Source organism: Anabas testudineus, chromosome 17 (genome assembly GCF_900324465.2).
Source record: "Anabas testudineus chromosome 17, fAnaTes1.2, whole genome shotgun sequence".
In the NCBI taxonomy this organism is placed as follows: Eukaryota; Metazoa; Chordata; class Actinopteri; order Anabantiformes; family Anabantidae; genus Anabas; species Anabas testudineus.
The window spans coordinates 15,676,773-15,691,228 of record NC_046626.1 but is presented as its reverse complement, the minus strand read 5'-3'; the positions used below and the strand labels follow the sequence as shown (position 1 = coordinate 15,691,228).

Here is a 14,456-nt window from a genome sequence, read left to right as displayed (position 1 = left end):
TGGAAATCTTGTTTAGGTCTTGATGATCATGAGATCCTGGATAGGAGGATTCTTCAGGATCAAGAATCCTTAAAAGCCTTATATCCTAGAAAATACCTACTGACACAATGGACATTTTGTTTAGGGAGTTTCTCAACAACTATTCATATATTTTATTACAGCTGCTAAGTGCAAACAACGTCACTGTACCTCTGACTGGAGCCAGGTTATCAAAAACATTTCTACTATTGTTATTATCAAGATAATTACGGTATAGCACTTCTGTGCAGACAATCTTCTTTTCTGTCTCCTGAAGCTCTGTTCAGACCCTGGATTAGCTAACTGTCATCTGCAGCTCACTGTTTATTTCCCTCCACTGTTGCACAAAGTGGAGATGCAGCTTCTGACAAGCATGTAATTTCAAACATAAGACATAGAGAGATATTAAGAAGGATGGAGTTCAATACAGATAAAAACCCACTAGCTAGCGTTGGAGTTGCTCCAGCTTCAAGTTAGACCAAGTCTACTTAAACAAAACAGCTATTTTTGGAATAGGAGCTCTTTGCTTTACCTCAACTATCTTAATAGTTACAGGTGAAAGGTCAGTGTATATTAATTTGCAGTAGTATGAGCGGTCAGCGTATGTCGGCGTCTCCACCTCAAATTATGGAGAACAAATGATGAAAATGACAATATAATCTTAGTAATTAGCAAATCATGCTCACATTTGCTAATTAACACAAAATACAAAGTACAGATGATGGTAAAGTAACTGATTTTATTGGTCTGTAGTTCAGGTTTAAGATGTGGAGTGGGTTGTCTACTGCTTGCAAAGGCGGTGGTTTAAACCCTGGTTCTTCCTACTTACACCAAAGTGTCCTTGAATGGTTGCTGCGTCACCTGTAAAGTCAACTACACAGCCACGTGTATGTCTTGACCTTTCCCATGAGGATCAATAAAGTAGTTTAAACTAAATGAAATAAAAAAAGTAATTACACAAAGAAAACATTTTCATGTAATTATACATGGCCTATTTCCTTGATTGCCATTATTCTTTATTATTATTATTATTATTATTATTATTATTATTATTATTATTATTATTATTATTTCTACTATAAATAAAGACTTACTGTCATTAAGTCCTTTTCAAAAATGGTTAAAAAAAAGGTTAAAAGCAGAGTAACAAAAGAGTAACAAAATGCATGATGAATGCACAATAAATCAAACTCACAATGACACTTGAGGAAATATACCAGGGACCATTCTCAGTGCAACATGCAAATCCAAATGAATATTTCCATCTGATAGTTGTTTAAATATTTTAATCTGGACCAAAGCACTGTCCTTTAAAATCTACTTAAATGAGCCAACACAGACCAGGTTCTCATCATTTTAAAGGACCTGAAACTATCCTAATTCGACACCCGTAAATATTTGCTTTAGCGGTGGGATTTTCACACTAACCTGTCAGTTATCTCGTTTTATGTAAGAAGCCTGAAAAAATACAACATATATGAACAGGTGCCACTTCCCACACACTCAAACATAGTCTCACATGTAAACATGGAGGAGGAGGAGGCTGCACAACGTGGTCACTGCTCTATATAAACAACATAAAAGCTCGGATCACCACAGCTACCCGGTGATACAGGTGAGTAAGCTGCAGCTGTGATACCTGTTGTTGGTATTTTGTGGTTCAAAAACACTTTTAACTGTTTCTTTTTGTTCTATAGAAGGTGTGAAGAAAAGATGGACGCCTCCCAGGTGACTTTCCTCGCTCTGCTGTTCGTCCTGACAGCCAACGCTCAGGTCATCAAGCCTGGAAGGTGCCCTGTGCCTGCAGTCCAGGAGAAGTTTGATGCTGCTCAGGTGAACATCAAACCATCTTATGCTTCTCAGATATACTGAAGGGAAGATCGTTCTCTTCATTATTCAACATGCTAAACCTTCCAGGATGTCGATTATTTAACGTGACTGTTTATTAACTAACGTTTCAAGCTTGATTTGCAGCACTTGTGCTCTCTGTGCTTCTTCTGCAGTATCTTGGTACGTGGTATGAAATCCAGAAACTGCCAAATACTTTCCAGCGGGGCGAGTGCAGCACAGCCACCTACAGCCTGAACAGCCCTGGAGTCGTTGGTGTCCTCAACAGGGAGCTGCTGTGAGTACATCTGATTCAGATCCTTTACTTAATACATGATTATGTTATAATTGATACCTGCGATGGGTTATGTTGTTGTATTTTATACAGATGTATAATTATTAATTAAGCATGATGATCAGTACCAGTACTAAATTTAATAAACTTTTTTGTCTTATGTTCATCAAAAAATATTTTCAGGAAAACTAAAATAACTAAAATAATAATGCGACTTATTTCACTGTAAAATGAAAAATAACAATTTGTGCAGAAAAGACTTATGTGAAGAAATATTTCAAACACTAAGATTTGAGACATCTGTTTTTTTTTTATTTTTATTAAAGCTGCTATTTGATTGGGGTCGGGTGGTGTTTATACTCTTTCTGTCAGTGTGATACAATCATCTGTCTCTTTTAGTTCCAACAGGACCGTTAGCGCCATCACAGGCACTGCTGTGTCCAAGGACCCCACTGAACCTGCCAAGCTGCTGGTCTCCTTCTTTGAGAGTAAAAACCTGGGACACTTTATATCACAGTTGTTGTTTTTAACGATTTCTCTGTGATTGTAGACATACTGATATTCTGATGTAACGTCTTGTCCCTCTGCACCACCAGACTCCCCCCCGTCCCCTTACTGGGTTCTGTCCACCGACTACGATAACTTCTCTCTGGTCTACAGCTGCACTGATCTTGGCGTGCTCCATATGGAGTTTGCCTGGATCCTGAGCAGGAAGCCCTCCTTGTCTGAGGAAACCCTTGAGGACCTGTGCAGCACCCTGTCATCCATCGGAGTCAGTCTGGATAAGCTGCAGACCACCAACCAGGATGCAGATTACTGCAGCGCCATGCACCAGTAAATGGACTGGGCTGTAGTCTGGATTCAGACTACAGACTCACATGTGTTTGTTACTTATGTTGTTGCCTGTGCAGATACATGCAGTTTAATCTTATTTTATGTGCTATTCTTTTATTTAAAAACATTATTGTTAATGTTGATCATTAAATAAAAACGAGAATGATTCAGCAGCCACAAAGTGACAGCAATAAACATGAAAATGTATTTAATAAAAAGAAATGCTATCTATGTACAGCGTGCCTTCTTATACTGTGGAAGAAAAACTTTGTTACATGTCGTACACACGGTGTACTAATTAACTAATAATCTTAAAAACCCCACAAATTGCCTTTATAAAGAGCACATAATAGTCTTGACTGCAGGAGCTTTCAGGCAGTAGGTGGCAGTGCTGCACCCACCTATTGCTGGAAACTTCTGCAACTCCTGCATCTCACTGCAGAGGAAGTGAAGAACTATCAACTGAAAAGCTGCATAAACCTAACTAATGATCGCTGGTAATCTTTACTGGACTTTCCAGAAATACAGTAATGCCGCAGCTGTCAATTCAGTTTAGGGTCAGAAAGGTCGCACATGGTGCTGTGTGTATTCTCAAGTTCTGTGTGTGTTACAGCACACGAGAAGAGACTTTGACCTCCACACGTTTAGCCTACAGCCTCTGAGACACACTGGAAACATTTGTTCAACTCACCTCTCATCCAATGCGGAGCTGGGATCAGGTCCAGCTCGTCCCCGCTCGTCCAGCTGGTTTCACTGTATGGACATTTGACCTGCAGAGTGTGTGTGTGAGTGTGTGTACACAGGTGCCATGATCCTTAGCGTGACCCCGCGTGCAGAGGTGTGTGATTCTTCACTGTAGCTGTGTCTTAAATATGTTAGTGAAGCATCTGTTTGTTTCAAATTAACAACAACAATGGTGCATTTGTGAAGTTAACACTACTTTTATTGGTTGATTGATGAATTAAGTCAGTTTGTAAATCACATTTTAAAACAGCTTTACAGAGACAAGGTGTTGGTGATGAAAGACAATAAAACAAGAAATGGGAAATACCAATTATAGTTTTTAGGCTGCTAATGGGCTTTTATTTCATTCTAGTTGCAAATTAAAAACATGCATACTCACCAAAATAGCTTTAAATGTGACAGACTAAACAAAAACCACGACAAAACAAGTATATTTGTAATTCTTCCTTCCTGAAATTCTCCACGCTAACAGCCTCTGCCTTCAGCTGTTTTAATATTCTCCACTCTTTTGATATTTGTCTCCGTCTTGGTTCAAATGTGCCAGTGTGGTTTGTTCTTTCCTTGATCATCCACTGACCAGTCAGACTCATTGCCACCATCCAGGGAAAAACCCGGCCTCTCTGCTGTAACCAGGCTTTGATGTATCCGAGTGCGGCTAACAAGTCGTTCCTCTCTGAAGTGTATTAGCTGGAAATTGAACCTTTTGATCTTTTCTTTTTCTTTTTTTTTTCTTTTTTTAATTTTAAGCTTGTTTGTAGCCAGAGGGCCTTTGTCTGAACGCAGACAGCATTTAAAAGTCTTTGAATTTAATTGACAGACATAGAGTTTAGTTTAAATAGTTGATGTAGTTGGAAAATGATGTTTCAGGTGTTTAAATATCAGGATATAGACTGAAACCACACATAATAATGTATTATGTAAAATGTCTATTTGCATGTGTTGTGTGTGTTTTCTAAGTAATTAGGATGTCCTTTATACATACTTTTAAATATATACACAGTCAGCCTGTATCTTCTACTGTATCCTCTGTTTTACTTTACTTTAAAGTGTCTTTATTCTCGTTTGTATTCTTTGAACTGATTTATTTGTGTTTATTTTGCTGATTTAAATGTATTTAGACCATGACCAGCTTATAAAGTCAGAGGTACTGCCAATTTCTCAAATGGATGATCATGATGTTCAGCTCTTACTGATGCTGTGTACACAGTGTACCTCCTCGACTTTACCTCTGAGCATGTAATCAGTCATTTAGAGAAAATAGTAGTAAAAGATAAAGCCACCACTGCATGTCATTAACTCTGTGTCTCCTCTCTCCTGTAGATTTGCCTCTTTGCTTTGCTTTTTAGCAGCACTTTGTGTAAAATATTTTCAGTCTCCTATAAAGTGCTTTGTATGTACTTTAAGCTAAATTGTAAATTGTAAATTGTTGAAATGTTGAGACATTTCAGTCTGGATCAGATACTGACAAACATCAGCTAAAACATTACTGCATTAAATTAAATCTATTTCATATCCAACTAAGTTTAGCTGCTTATTTATGTCTTTAAACTTATTGTGCCAGTTAAATTCATGCTCTGATACTGTTCTCCTGTTTATCTGAGGCAAGAGAAATCCCCACATTGTTTCTTAACATTTCTACTGGTATGTCCCCTGTGACTCCAATTTGCTAATCGTTTGCTTCAAGTCTGAAATAAAGTGACACACAAAGACGCCCCATTGATGACACAGAGTCACATTAGTGCAAAACCTCGCAGAGTGAGTTAGAACGTGTCTAACTCACATAGGAGAATTTGTCCAAGCCTGTGAGCACGAATCTGAACTACAAGAGCACAGGGTAAGAAAATATTTAATAAATAATACTAAAATAACATAACAGTGATTATTGATATATTTTGTTGCTTTATTTTTTTATATTCAGTATCCATTTTCATTTTTTATAGGCGTCAAAGGCCTGTTTCACCATGAAGTTTTCTATTGCTCTGGTATTTGTTCTCCCGCTCATCAAGGCTCAGGTTCCCCACTGGGGACCGTGTCCAGAACCAGCTGTTCAGCCTGCGTTCAACCTCAAACAGGTACGAACTGGAAAGTAAATTAACATGTAAATAATGAATAAAACTACCACTGATGTTAAGTGTTGTACCATGACTGTTTAGGAACTAAATAATAAAATAAAATGCCCTCATATCTGTTTATAACTACATTAAAGTTTGTTGTAAATTGCTATTACAAATTATTTCATGCGTACAAATCGTTTAACTGTTTCTAACAGTGAATCATAATTTATTACTTCAAAAGTTTTGCACGTTACATCTGAACTTGCAAATTAATGAAAGCTGCTAATTAAATGTAATTTAAAAATAAATGTAGTAATTCATTAACACTAACTTGTATTGTAGAATAACGAGCCATAAAATCATACTTAAGTGTAGCACTTAGTTTAATTCCCGCAGCAGTAAAGATCATGTTTGAAAGGACATCTACCTTTACTGAATTCACTGAACGATGCGGATTTATTCATAATCTCCACTCGTGATGCTCTAAATTGTCGTTGAACTCGTGTGTGTTCTTGGCCCCACAGTTCATGGGGAGATGGTTTGAAATTGCCAGACTGCCAGCCCAGTTTGAGAAGGGCCAGTGCATCGAAACCAATTTCACCCTGACGACAGACAGCTCCATCCGAGTGGTCAGCTCAGAAATATTGTGAGTCCTATCTGCAATTTCTTTGTGCAAACACAGAGTCAGGGGGTAATATTTGCCTGGTGTGTAGTTCCCTTTAATCCAACATGAGATGTGACTGTCTGGGATAAAACAGAAATGGAGAGCTGAGGAAAATCGAAGGCATTGGAGTCATAGAGGACATGAAGAATCCTGCCAAGCTGGGAATAAGTTATTCCTACGGTGAGCATGACCACATTTACTACACACATAAGAGATGCCACTGTACTATATGTCTGTATTTCTTTCACATCAGAAAACATTTACAGTATTTTGTTCCTCTTGCCTCTTGTTTCTTGTGTCCTTTATGTTCACCACAGTTCTGCCCTATTCCCCTTACTGGATCCTGTCCACTGACTACGTGAATGTGGCCGTGGTGTATTCCTGCACAGACGTCCTGAGGCTCTTCCACGTTGATTTTGCTTGGATCCTGGGCCGAACACGAACCCTGCCGGACGCCACCATCATGAAAGCCACGGAGATCTTTGTCAACAACAACATCGACGTGCTCAGGATGAGACCCAGCAAACAGCAGGGCTGTGACAAAACTCTTTGAGCAAACAAGGTGGTGCTGTGGTTTGGCAAGAGGGGGAGATTATTACTTATAACTAATATTTCATGGTGTTTGTGACATTATTATTTGTTTAGTGTGTACGGAACAGAAATTTTCTCCCTCAGGTTTAAAGCATAACTGCATAAATATATAATACGTTCTATTTTAGCAATCTTTTTATTGATATAATGGCAATGTTGTGCACACTTTAAGCAATTTCAAATATTAATTTTGTCATAATAAAAATTATTGTTGTTTCTTTTGCAGTATAAAGTCTTGAGAAAACACTGAAATCAAATAATATTTATACCACAAACCGGAAACACTCAATAAAAACCCAATAAAAACTCATCATGTGATTTTCTTGAGCTTTGAATTGTTGATCAGATGACATCATCAACAGGATACCCCCCGCCCGCCCAGATGTTATCTTGTTGCTCATGCTACAGAGATTATAGTATTCATTAAAAAAAAAACATCCAGAGATATATTACAATAGAGAAATGAAGAGGGTTTAATTTAATTAATGTACATGTACTTCCAAAATAAGTACCATAGGAAACAAGTTGAGAATATGAAAAGCTGCCCTTTAATACAACAATCTCTCATCTCCTCTAAATGTATAAAGCATAAAGTAACAATATATGGACAAAAACGAACAATAATCTAAAGATTCAAAGTATTGGTCACTAAAGCAACAAAATAAATAATAATAATAATAACAATAAGTGCAAATGAAAAAAATACAAATATTTATGTAAAATAGACTTCCCTTAAATGTGTACTTCATGCAGTACTTACAGTACTATTAAATTAATTGTATTACTTTCCAGCTCTTAATGAAAATGTACTTTCCGCTTGGTGCGGAACCTTTGTCAAATTACTCAAGTTTCCCACCGGATTTATTTTTGTCCCGTACATTGGCTTAGCTGTGTAGCTCAACGATGTAACTTTTTCAGCTAAGGATTTGACGAAATTCTCGCGTTTAAACCTCATGTTTTGTTAATTTAAAGCACTAAATGAAAAATCCAATCGCAGTGAATGTGTGAAATATTGGTCGGAGGCGCAGGACCTGATGTTTGACGGCTACAGGACCCGATGTTTGATAGTTAGCATTTAGCATTAGCGTTAGATTCCAAGCCCGGGGAGGAGGAGGAGGAGGTCTGGCACATGGAGGCTCCAGCGTCCCGTGTTTGTATCCGCCAGTCTCGACAAGAAGTAGAACAACTGATCAAAGAAATAGAGGAAACCACCCAGTGTAAATATGTGAGCGTCTGTAATGACAAGAACTTCAACGATATGAGTGAGTGATGAGTTTTCTGTACACGTTAGGCCCAGTTGATTGTATTACTGGAACAAATTGTAGAAAGTAATTAAGTACATTTACTCAGGGACTCTGCTTAAATACAGCCCCGAGGTGTAAAGTGTGTAAAAGTGCAGGTACCTGCCTAAAAAGTAGCTACTTCACTACAAATTCAGATGATCTAAATCTTAAATTGAGAATCAGATTCTTCTGGACATTAATCTGACTGAATTTTAAACACTGTTAACCTCAAACACTTTGAGTATTTATAAATAAAATGCTTTCATTTAAAATGTTCAGTCCTACCGTATTAATATCTTTTATTTTATTATGCTCATGATGCATTCGAGTGTCTGTCACGTTAGTGTTGCTGATGGGAAACTTTACATTTAATTGATGTGCAGATTGGTGCATTATCCAATAATATTATTTAAGATTTAGTTTTGTTGGTTTTGATGCTAATAACTTTGTACTTTTACTTGCATATTAAAGATGCATATACACATATTTATTCTGGTGACCTGTTATTACCTGATATATAATATTATTTCACAAAGGGTTTTAGTCATTACTGAGTAAATGAGAACATTAAAACATTGATAGTCTAATTAATAAATAAATGTTTTCCTTTTAAATGTTACTCAGTTCTTCTTCTGTTGTTCAGATATTGGTTTCATTTTCCTACAGAATGGCAGCCGTCTGTAAAGAACAGAGTCTTCTTTGAGAAGAAGAATGATGGGAAATCTCCATCCATCTCCTTCACTGGGATGCCCTTTATATTTATTGGGAGCATGTCCTTCGAGTGTCACTTAGGAAAAGACAGGGCAAAGAAAAAAAAGGAGCGATATGCTCAGAAGAACACAGTAAGTATAATCATAATGTGCCCTTTTTTTTTTTATGTGGCATATTTTTCATAATCATGGCTATAAACACGAGCAACTCCAGCTTTGGTTACGGCACACATTCACCATGGCATTATTTCGATTTTGCATTGATGATGGGAGAGTCGGACCTCTGCACAAAGTCTTCTCCATAACATCCTAAAGATTCTCAATGGGGTTAAGCTCTGGACTCTGTGGTAGCCAAAATAATGTGTCATGTCCCTGAACCACTCTTTCACAATTTGAGCCCCATGAATCCTAGCATTGTCATCTTGGAACATGCCCAGGTCATCAGAGAAGAAAAAATAACCTGGTCATTCAGTATATTCAGGTAGTCAGTTGACCTCATAACGTTGCTGAACCTAGACCTGACCAACTGCAGCAACCCCAGTTTGTTTGATTCATGCCAATAATTTGACCCTTCTGAAACAGATTAACATCTTTTTTTTATAACCACAGGATGTGTCTTAAGAAATGAGAAGCTACTTACTGCATCAGTTAGGGTTAAATAACTTGTTAGCAGCTGAAACATAATCATCCATGTAGTAATTATCTTATGAGAGACTCTTACCTATTTGCTTAGTTAAATCCAGGTGGTGACTTTTTTTTTAGAGGGACTGTTTACTTTCATTATGTATTTATTTCCTTGTAGGCTGGAGATAATGTGCAGAAGAAAAAAAGATACTTGGCACAAGACACCAAAAAGATTGGCTGCCCTGCAGAGCTCAAAGTGACAAGAGTGGCCGTGTTTCCGAACCATAACGTAAATCCTCTTGTTATCTTTAATTTCCAGTACTCGTATGAATGAAATTTCTAGGCACTGACTCGCTAGGGATCGGTGCTCCTCCCCAACTCCACTGCTGTGTTGTTGATGAGCAGCAGGGAGTGGCTGGTTCTTCCTAAAATCCACATTAACTCCTTTGTTGTGTTGAAAATCAGGCGTATTTAAATGAATGTTCTCCTACATTAACTTTTTTTGCTGCTTTAGATTGTAAAGGACAGTGTGTGGGAAAGAAAGCGTGCAGGACAGGCCCTCAGGAGTATCCTACAAGAGAACAAGCCAGTATCCTGGGAAAACACCTACTACGTATTAGTACCACGACTGGAGGATCACGTGGGACATCCTATCCTAGGAGAGGTAACTGTTGCCCATGCCCTTGTGATCCAGTAGTACTTGGACACTGATATCCACACAGTAGTTTAGCATCATTGAGCATCATAAATAAGATTATATAAGATATGAGCATTAAAGTGTGAGTTATTTTTCCTGTAGGTGGCCTGTGTTCAAGAAGCAGCTAACCCCGTGGTTGAGGAGAGAATAAAGGAGCTGTTAAGGCAGGGAGTTAAAAGTGTCAGTGAAATGCGCAGGTGTATCAGAGACTTCGTAAAGAGCAACCTTTACAGTGGTGAAAAGCCACTTCCATTAACCAGGTATCGCTACTACACCCTGCCCCAAAACCTGAGAAACATCATGAAAACTGCACAGGATGCTGCTGCTCACCTGAGTGGGGATCAGGAGAAGCTGCAGGTACGAAGGAGTTTTTTTTTGAAGGGCAGTGTTAGAGATGTTGGTGGACTAAAACATGCCCCACAAATACTGGTAAATACAAAATGTGCTGTGTTGTTCCAACAGATTCTTGCAAAGACATGGAGAGAGAGAGATCCTGATGACAGGATCTTAATCAGGGCTCAACGTGAGGGAGAGGATTTCCTTCTGTGCTACCAGACAAAGTGGCAGCAGCATCTCCTGAACCTGTACGGACAGGAAATCTGCGTCCTCGACGCCACGTTGTGTAGGACGACGCAATGCGAACTGCCGTTATTCTTCCTGTGGGTCCGCACAAACGTGTGCTATGTTGTTGTGGCAGTTTTCATTGTCCAGCGTGAGACCAAGGAGTCACTGTCAGACGTCCTACAGTTGCTGAAGTCCTGGAATGAAGGATGGTCTCCTGGCCACTTCATGGTGGATTTCAGCCAGGCACAAATCAATGCAGTGGAGAGCGTGTTCACAGGTCTGCATGAGCTCGTCTGTTTCCCTTCTGTGCTGGCTCTTCCAACGTACAACATACCGTTCTGTAATAATAACAGTTTTTAGAGAAACCTTACAGAGGCAGACATTTACACTGAGGTGACACCGGCGACATTACTCCCTCTTCAATTGTCTCCCATAGGTTGCAGAGCTGTCCTGTGTGATTTCCACCGGGAGAATGCGTGGAGTGAGTGGATAAGAAATGTGGACCACGGGGTGCAGAACCAAGATGTGGCACTAGCCACACTAAGAAGAATTGCTGCCACTGACACACTTCAGATGTATGAGCAAACACTCAAGGAACTTCATGACAGCAAGGAATGGATCAGGAATCCCCTCTTCCAGAAATGGTTTCAGACAACATGGCTCCAGGAACAGAAGGTAAGAAAATCAAACGATTTGTGGACACTTGTAAGTAGAGCATGTGAATTACGTACATCCACTGTACCACTGTACTTTTTCAAACATACGAGAGTGTGAAGCAGTACATGTATCAGCACTGCTGCTTACAGAGATGGGCCACAGTTTTCCGTGAGGAGTCGCTGCAGCACAGCATTATAACCAACAAGGGAGTGGAGCGGCTGAATGAGATCTTCAAGTACAGGCTCCTGGAGAAGTGCAAGACCAGCACCATAAGTGAAATGATGACTGTCATTGTTAATGATTTCATCCCTCAGTTGCAAAAGAAGTAAGTTTTAGTTTGCACACAATAAATTATTAGTCAGGATGGGATGGGATTTATTTTTTTTATTTCTCAATATGCAATTTCAAAAATTTTATCAACTTATAAATTAATTAAAAGCTCAATGACAATAACCTATGACTGCAAAATAGTGCCTTATTCTTCTGTTTCCTTTTTCTGCCACCTGTTTTATTACAACTCTGCATCTGTCCCAATGTTGTCGAAGCGATATCTTAGAAATGTGTTATATTCCTATTACAACGTTAGCTTTCTACACTGTTCAGGTTTGTGAAGTGTAGCTAATCTTTCATTTGTCCCTTATAGTGGTGCTGTTGTAATGTCCCCATGTCAGTTCTGTTATTAAAAGGCAAAAATGAATATTAGCTGGTGTAACAAGACAACACGATATGTTTTCTTATGTGTTTGTATCATGATTTATCAAATTTCATTTAATTTCCTGATCATTTTTATTTAGTTTTGCTGAAGATGCAACATTATGTAAATTACTTACAATTATTTTTCAGGTACATGCAGATGAATATCCAATATTCCTCTGGAGACAGTACACCCACCTTCCTCCACAACAGACCCAGTGACATGGTGATGCACATCAAAGACAGAATGGCAGAAGATTTGTGTCCTCAACAAATCACAGAAATGTCTCCAGGAACATTCAAAGTGACCAGTGAGGCAGACAAAGGAAGTTTTGTCGTCAAACTAGGGTCAAGCTCAACATTACCATCATGCAGCTGTGAAGACTGGAAGAAAAACAGACTTCCATGTAAACACTTTTGTGCTTGCTTCAAAGCAGGCTGTACATGGGATGACCTCTGCCCACAGTACAAAAACAACCCACTGTTCACCCTTGACCCAGTCTGCTTCACTTCCAGCCCTTCATCTTTACAACCTCAAGAAGAATCCCTGCAAGTTATAGACAACAGTCAGGGTGAAGAGGATATGTTAGATGGTGCAGACTATGAGGCTGGCAATAAGGACGGGAATGGAGAAGATGTCCATGGTGATGACCAAGACAACAAAATATTACCTCAACATGATGCACAACCCATGCAAGAGCTTCCAGCAAAAATCAAAACAAAAGAAACTGTCAACAGAGCCAGAAGGCGATGTATTGAACTTCTCAAGGCCTTGAGCGACACCATATTTTTTGTGGAAAATGAGGACTTTCTGCAAAACCTAGAAATGACTTTAGAAGACGTGGCAATTGAGGTAAAGGAACATACTCCACATGATAAAAGGATGGCACTAAACGCTGTTACAAAAAGAAGAAAACAGAAAAGTTCAGAAGGAATCTCTGATGCCGCTCCACTGTCAAAAAGGGCAAAACGTCCATGCGCAGACATGCTCGGTGTATCAGCCAAAATCATGAGAAAACAGGTGAATGTGAAAGCCCCAGCTGGAGACCAGTCAGATGCAGCAGACTTACAAGATCGGTCATCTATGGATGTGGATGAAGTACAGCTGGAAACATCAGAGAGGCCAGTGTCGGGAACTTGGTGTAAAATAGGAGCGACAGTTTTAACCCTGGCTGATGAGGTTGTGCTGCTAACTGGGCAGTGTCTGAATGACAGGCACATAAATGCCATGCAGTGTCTCTTGAGAGAAGAGTTTCCATTTGTGGAAGGACTTCATGACCACACCACCACTACAGATGTGCTTCCTGCAGCTTCAGTACAAGTGACAGCTGCAACAGATGTCATCCAGATCCATCACGTTGGCCAGCATTGGTTGGTATCGGCTGCAGTGAGAAATCAAGTTCAGGTGTATGCTTCTCTGCTGCCAGAAAGCTGCTCTCCCCTGCCTCTAAGACAGCAACTTGCTACTGTCTACAGGAGATTCTGCAGGGGACCAGATGGAATCATTGATGTGCAAATAAAGTGTACACAGAAGCAGCAGCAGCCAGCGGACTGTGGACTCTTTGCCATTGCAAATGCAGTCTCCCTGGCATCGGGCATCGATCCTGCGGACATCCAGTATAATCAGGATCTGATGAGGTCACATCTCCACACCTGCCTGGCAAAGGGAAAGCTAAAGATGTTCCCACACACACAAAGAAGATCGAAGTGGATCATTGCAGAGAGGCATGAAATACTAAGCAAGTACTGCATATGCCTCCAGTACAGAGAACAATCTGACATGGTCCAGTGTAACAAGTGTCAAGGCTGGTACCACTGCAGCTGTGTGAACATATGTGCAAGTTTGCTTCCTCAAATCATGACAAATATGTACCGCTGCGCCCAGTGTAGCTGAACTGGCACCAGTATGTCCACACTTAGTTAAGAACTGGTTTACATTTGAAAGGATAGGTCGGCTATCTGAACTGTCTAAATCACTTTTATCTGTAATGTTTAAAGACTGACAGATTTATTTTTAACAGTATCTTCTGTCACAAACGTCTACAGCTATGACATTTGAATGATATGTGTTTATTTCATGTCACAGGAATAAAGAAATCCATGTTTAAGTCATGCATTTGTAAAAATGCATGACTCAAAAATTAAGTAACCTATTTTTATAGGATATTTATTGTAAATATTATATTTTATGAAAGAAACAT

The 14,456-nt window shown here is 39.2% G+C and overlaps 3 protein-coding genes across 3 annotated transcripts; all 3 read left to right on the top strand.

Moving 5' to 3' along the window:
• Positions 1 to 1,725: 1,725 nt before the first annotated feature.
• On the top strand, positions 1,726 to 2,978 carry apoda.2 (apolipoprotein Da, duplicate 2). Its single transcript, XM_026375172.1, has 4 exons — positions 1,726 to 1,851; positions 2,022 to 2,143; positions 2,540 to 2,628; positions 2,737 to 2,978. The coding sequence occupies exons 1-4, from the start codon at positions 1,732 to 1,734 to the stop codon at positions 2,976 to 2,978; spliced, it is 573 nt and encodes a 190-aa protein (XP_026230957.1). The 5' UTR covers positions 1,726 to 1,731.
• Positions 2,979 to 5,490: 2,512 nt separating this feature from the next.
• Positions 5,491 to 7,183, top strand: apoda.1 (apolipoprotein Da, duplicate 1). The gene is made up of 5 exons (XM_026375070.1): positions 5,491 to 5,552; positions 5,659 to 5,790; positions 6,297 to 6,418; positions 6,531 to 6,616; positions 6,754 to 7,183. The coding sequence occupies exons 2-5, from the start codon at positions 5,680 to 5,682 to the stop codon at positions 6,987 to 6,989; spliced, it is 555 nt and encodes a 184-aa protein (XP_026230855.1). The 5' UTR covers positions 5,491 to 5,552; positions 5,659 to 5,679; the 3' UTR covers positions 6,990 to 7,183.
• Positions 7,184 to 7,906: 723 nt separating this feature from the next.
• Positions 7,907 to 14,352, top strand: si:dkey-31c13.1. Its single transcript, XM_026373620.2, has 9 exons — positions 7,907 to 8,289; positions 8,977 to 9,152; positions 9,823 to 9,933; positions 10,159 to 10,308; positions 10,444 to 10,698; positions 10,804 to 11,182; positions 11,342 to 11,580; positions 11,712 to 11,887; positions 12,406 to 14,352. Exons 1-9 carry the CDS (start codon positions 8,157 to 8,159, stop codon positions 14,147 to 14,149), a joined length of 3,363 nt encoding a protein of 1,120 aa, XP_026229405.1. The 5' UTR covers positions 7,907 to 8,156; the 3' UTR covers positions 14,150 to 14,352.
• The last annotated feature ends 104 nt before the right edge of the window (positions 14,353 to 14,456 follow it).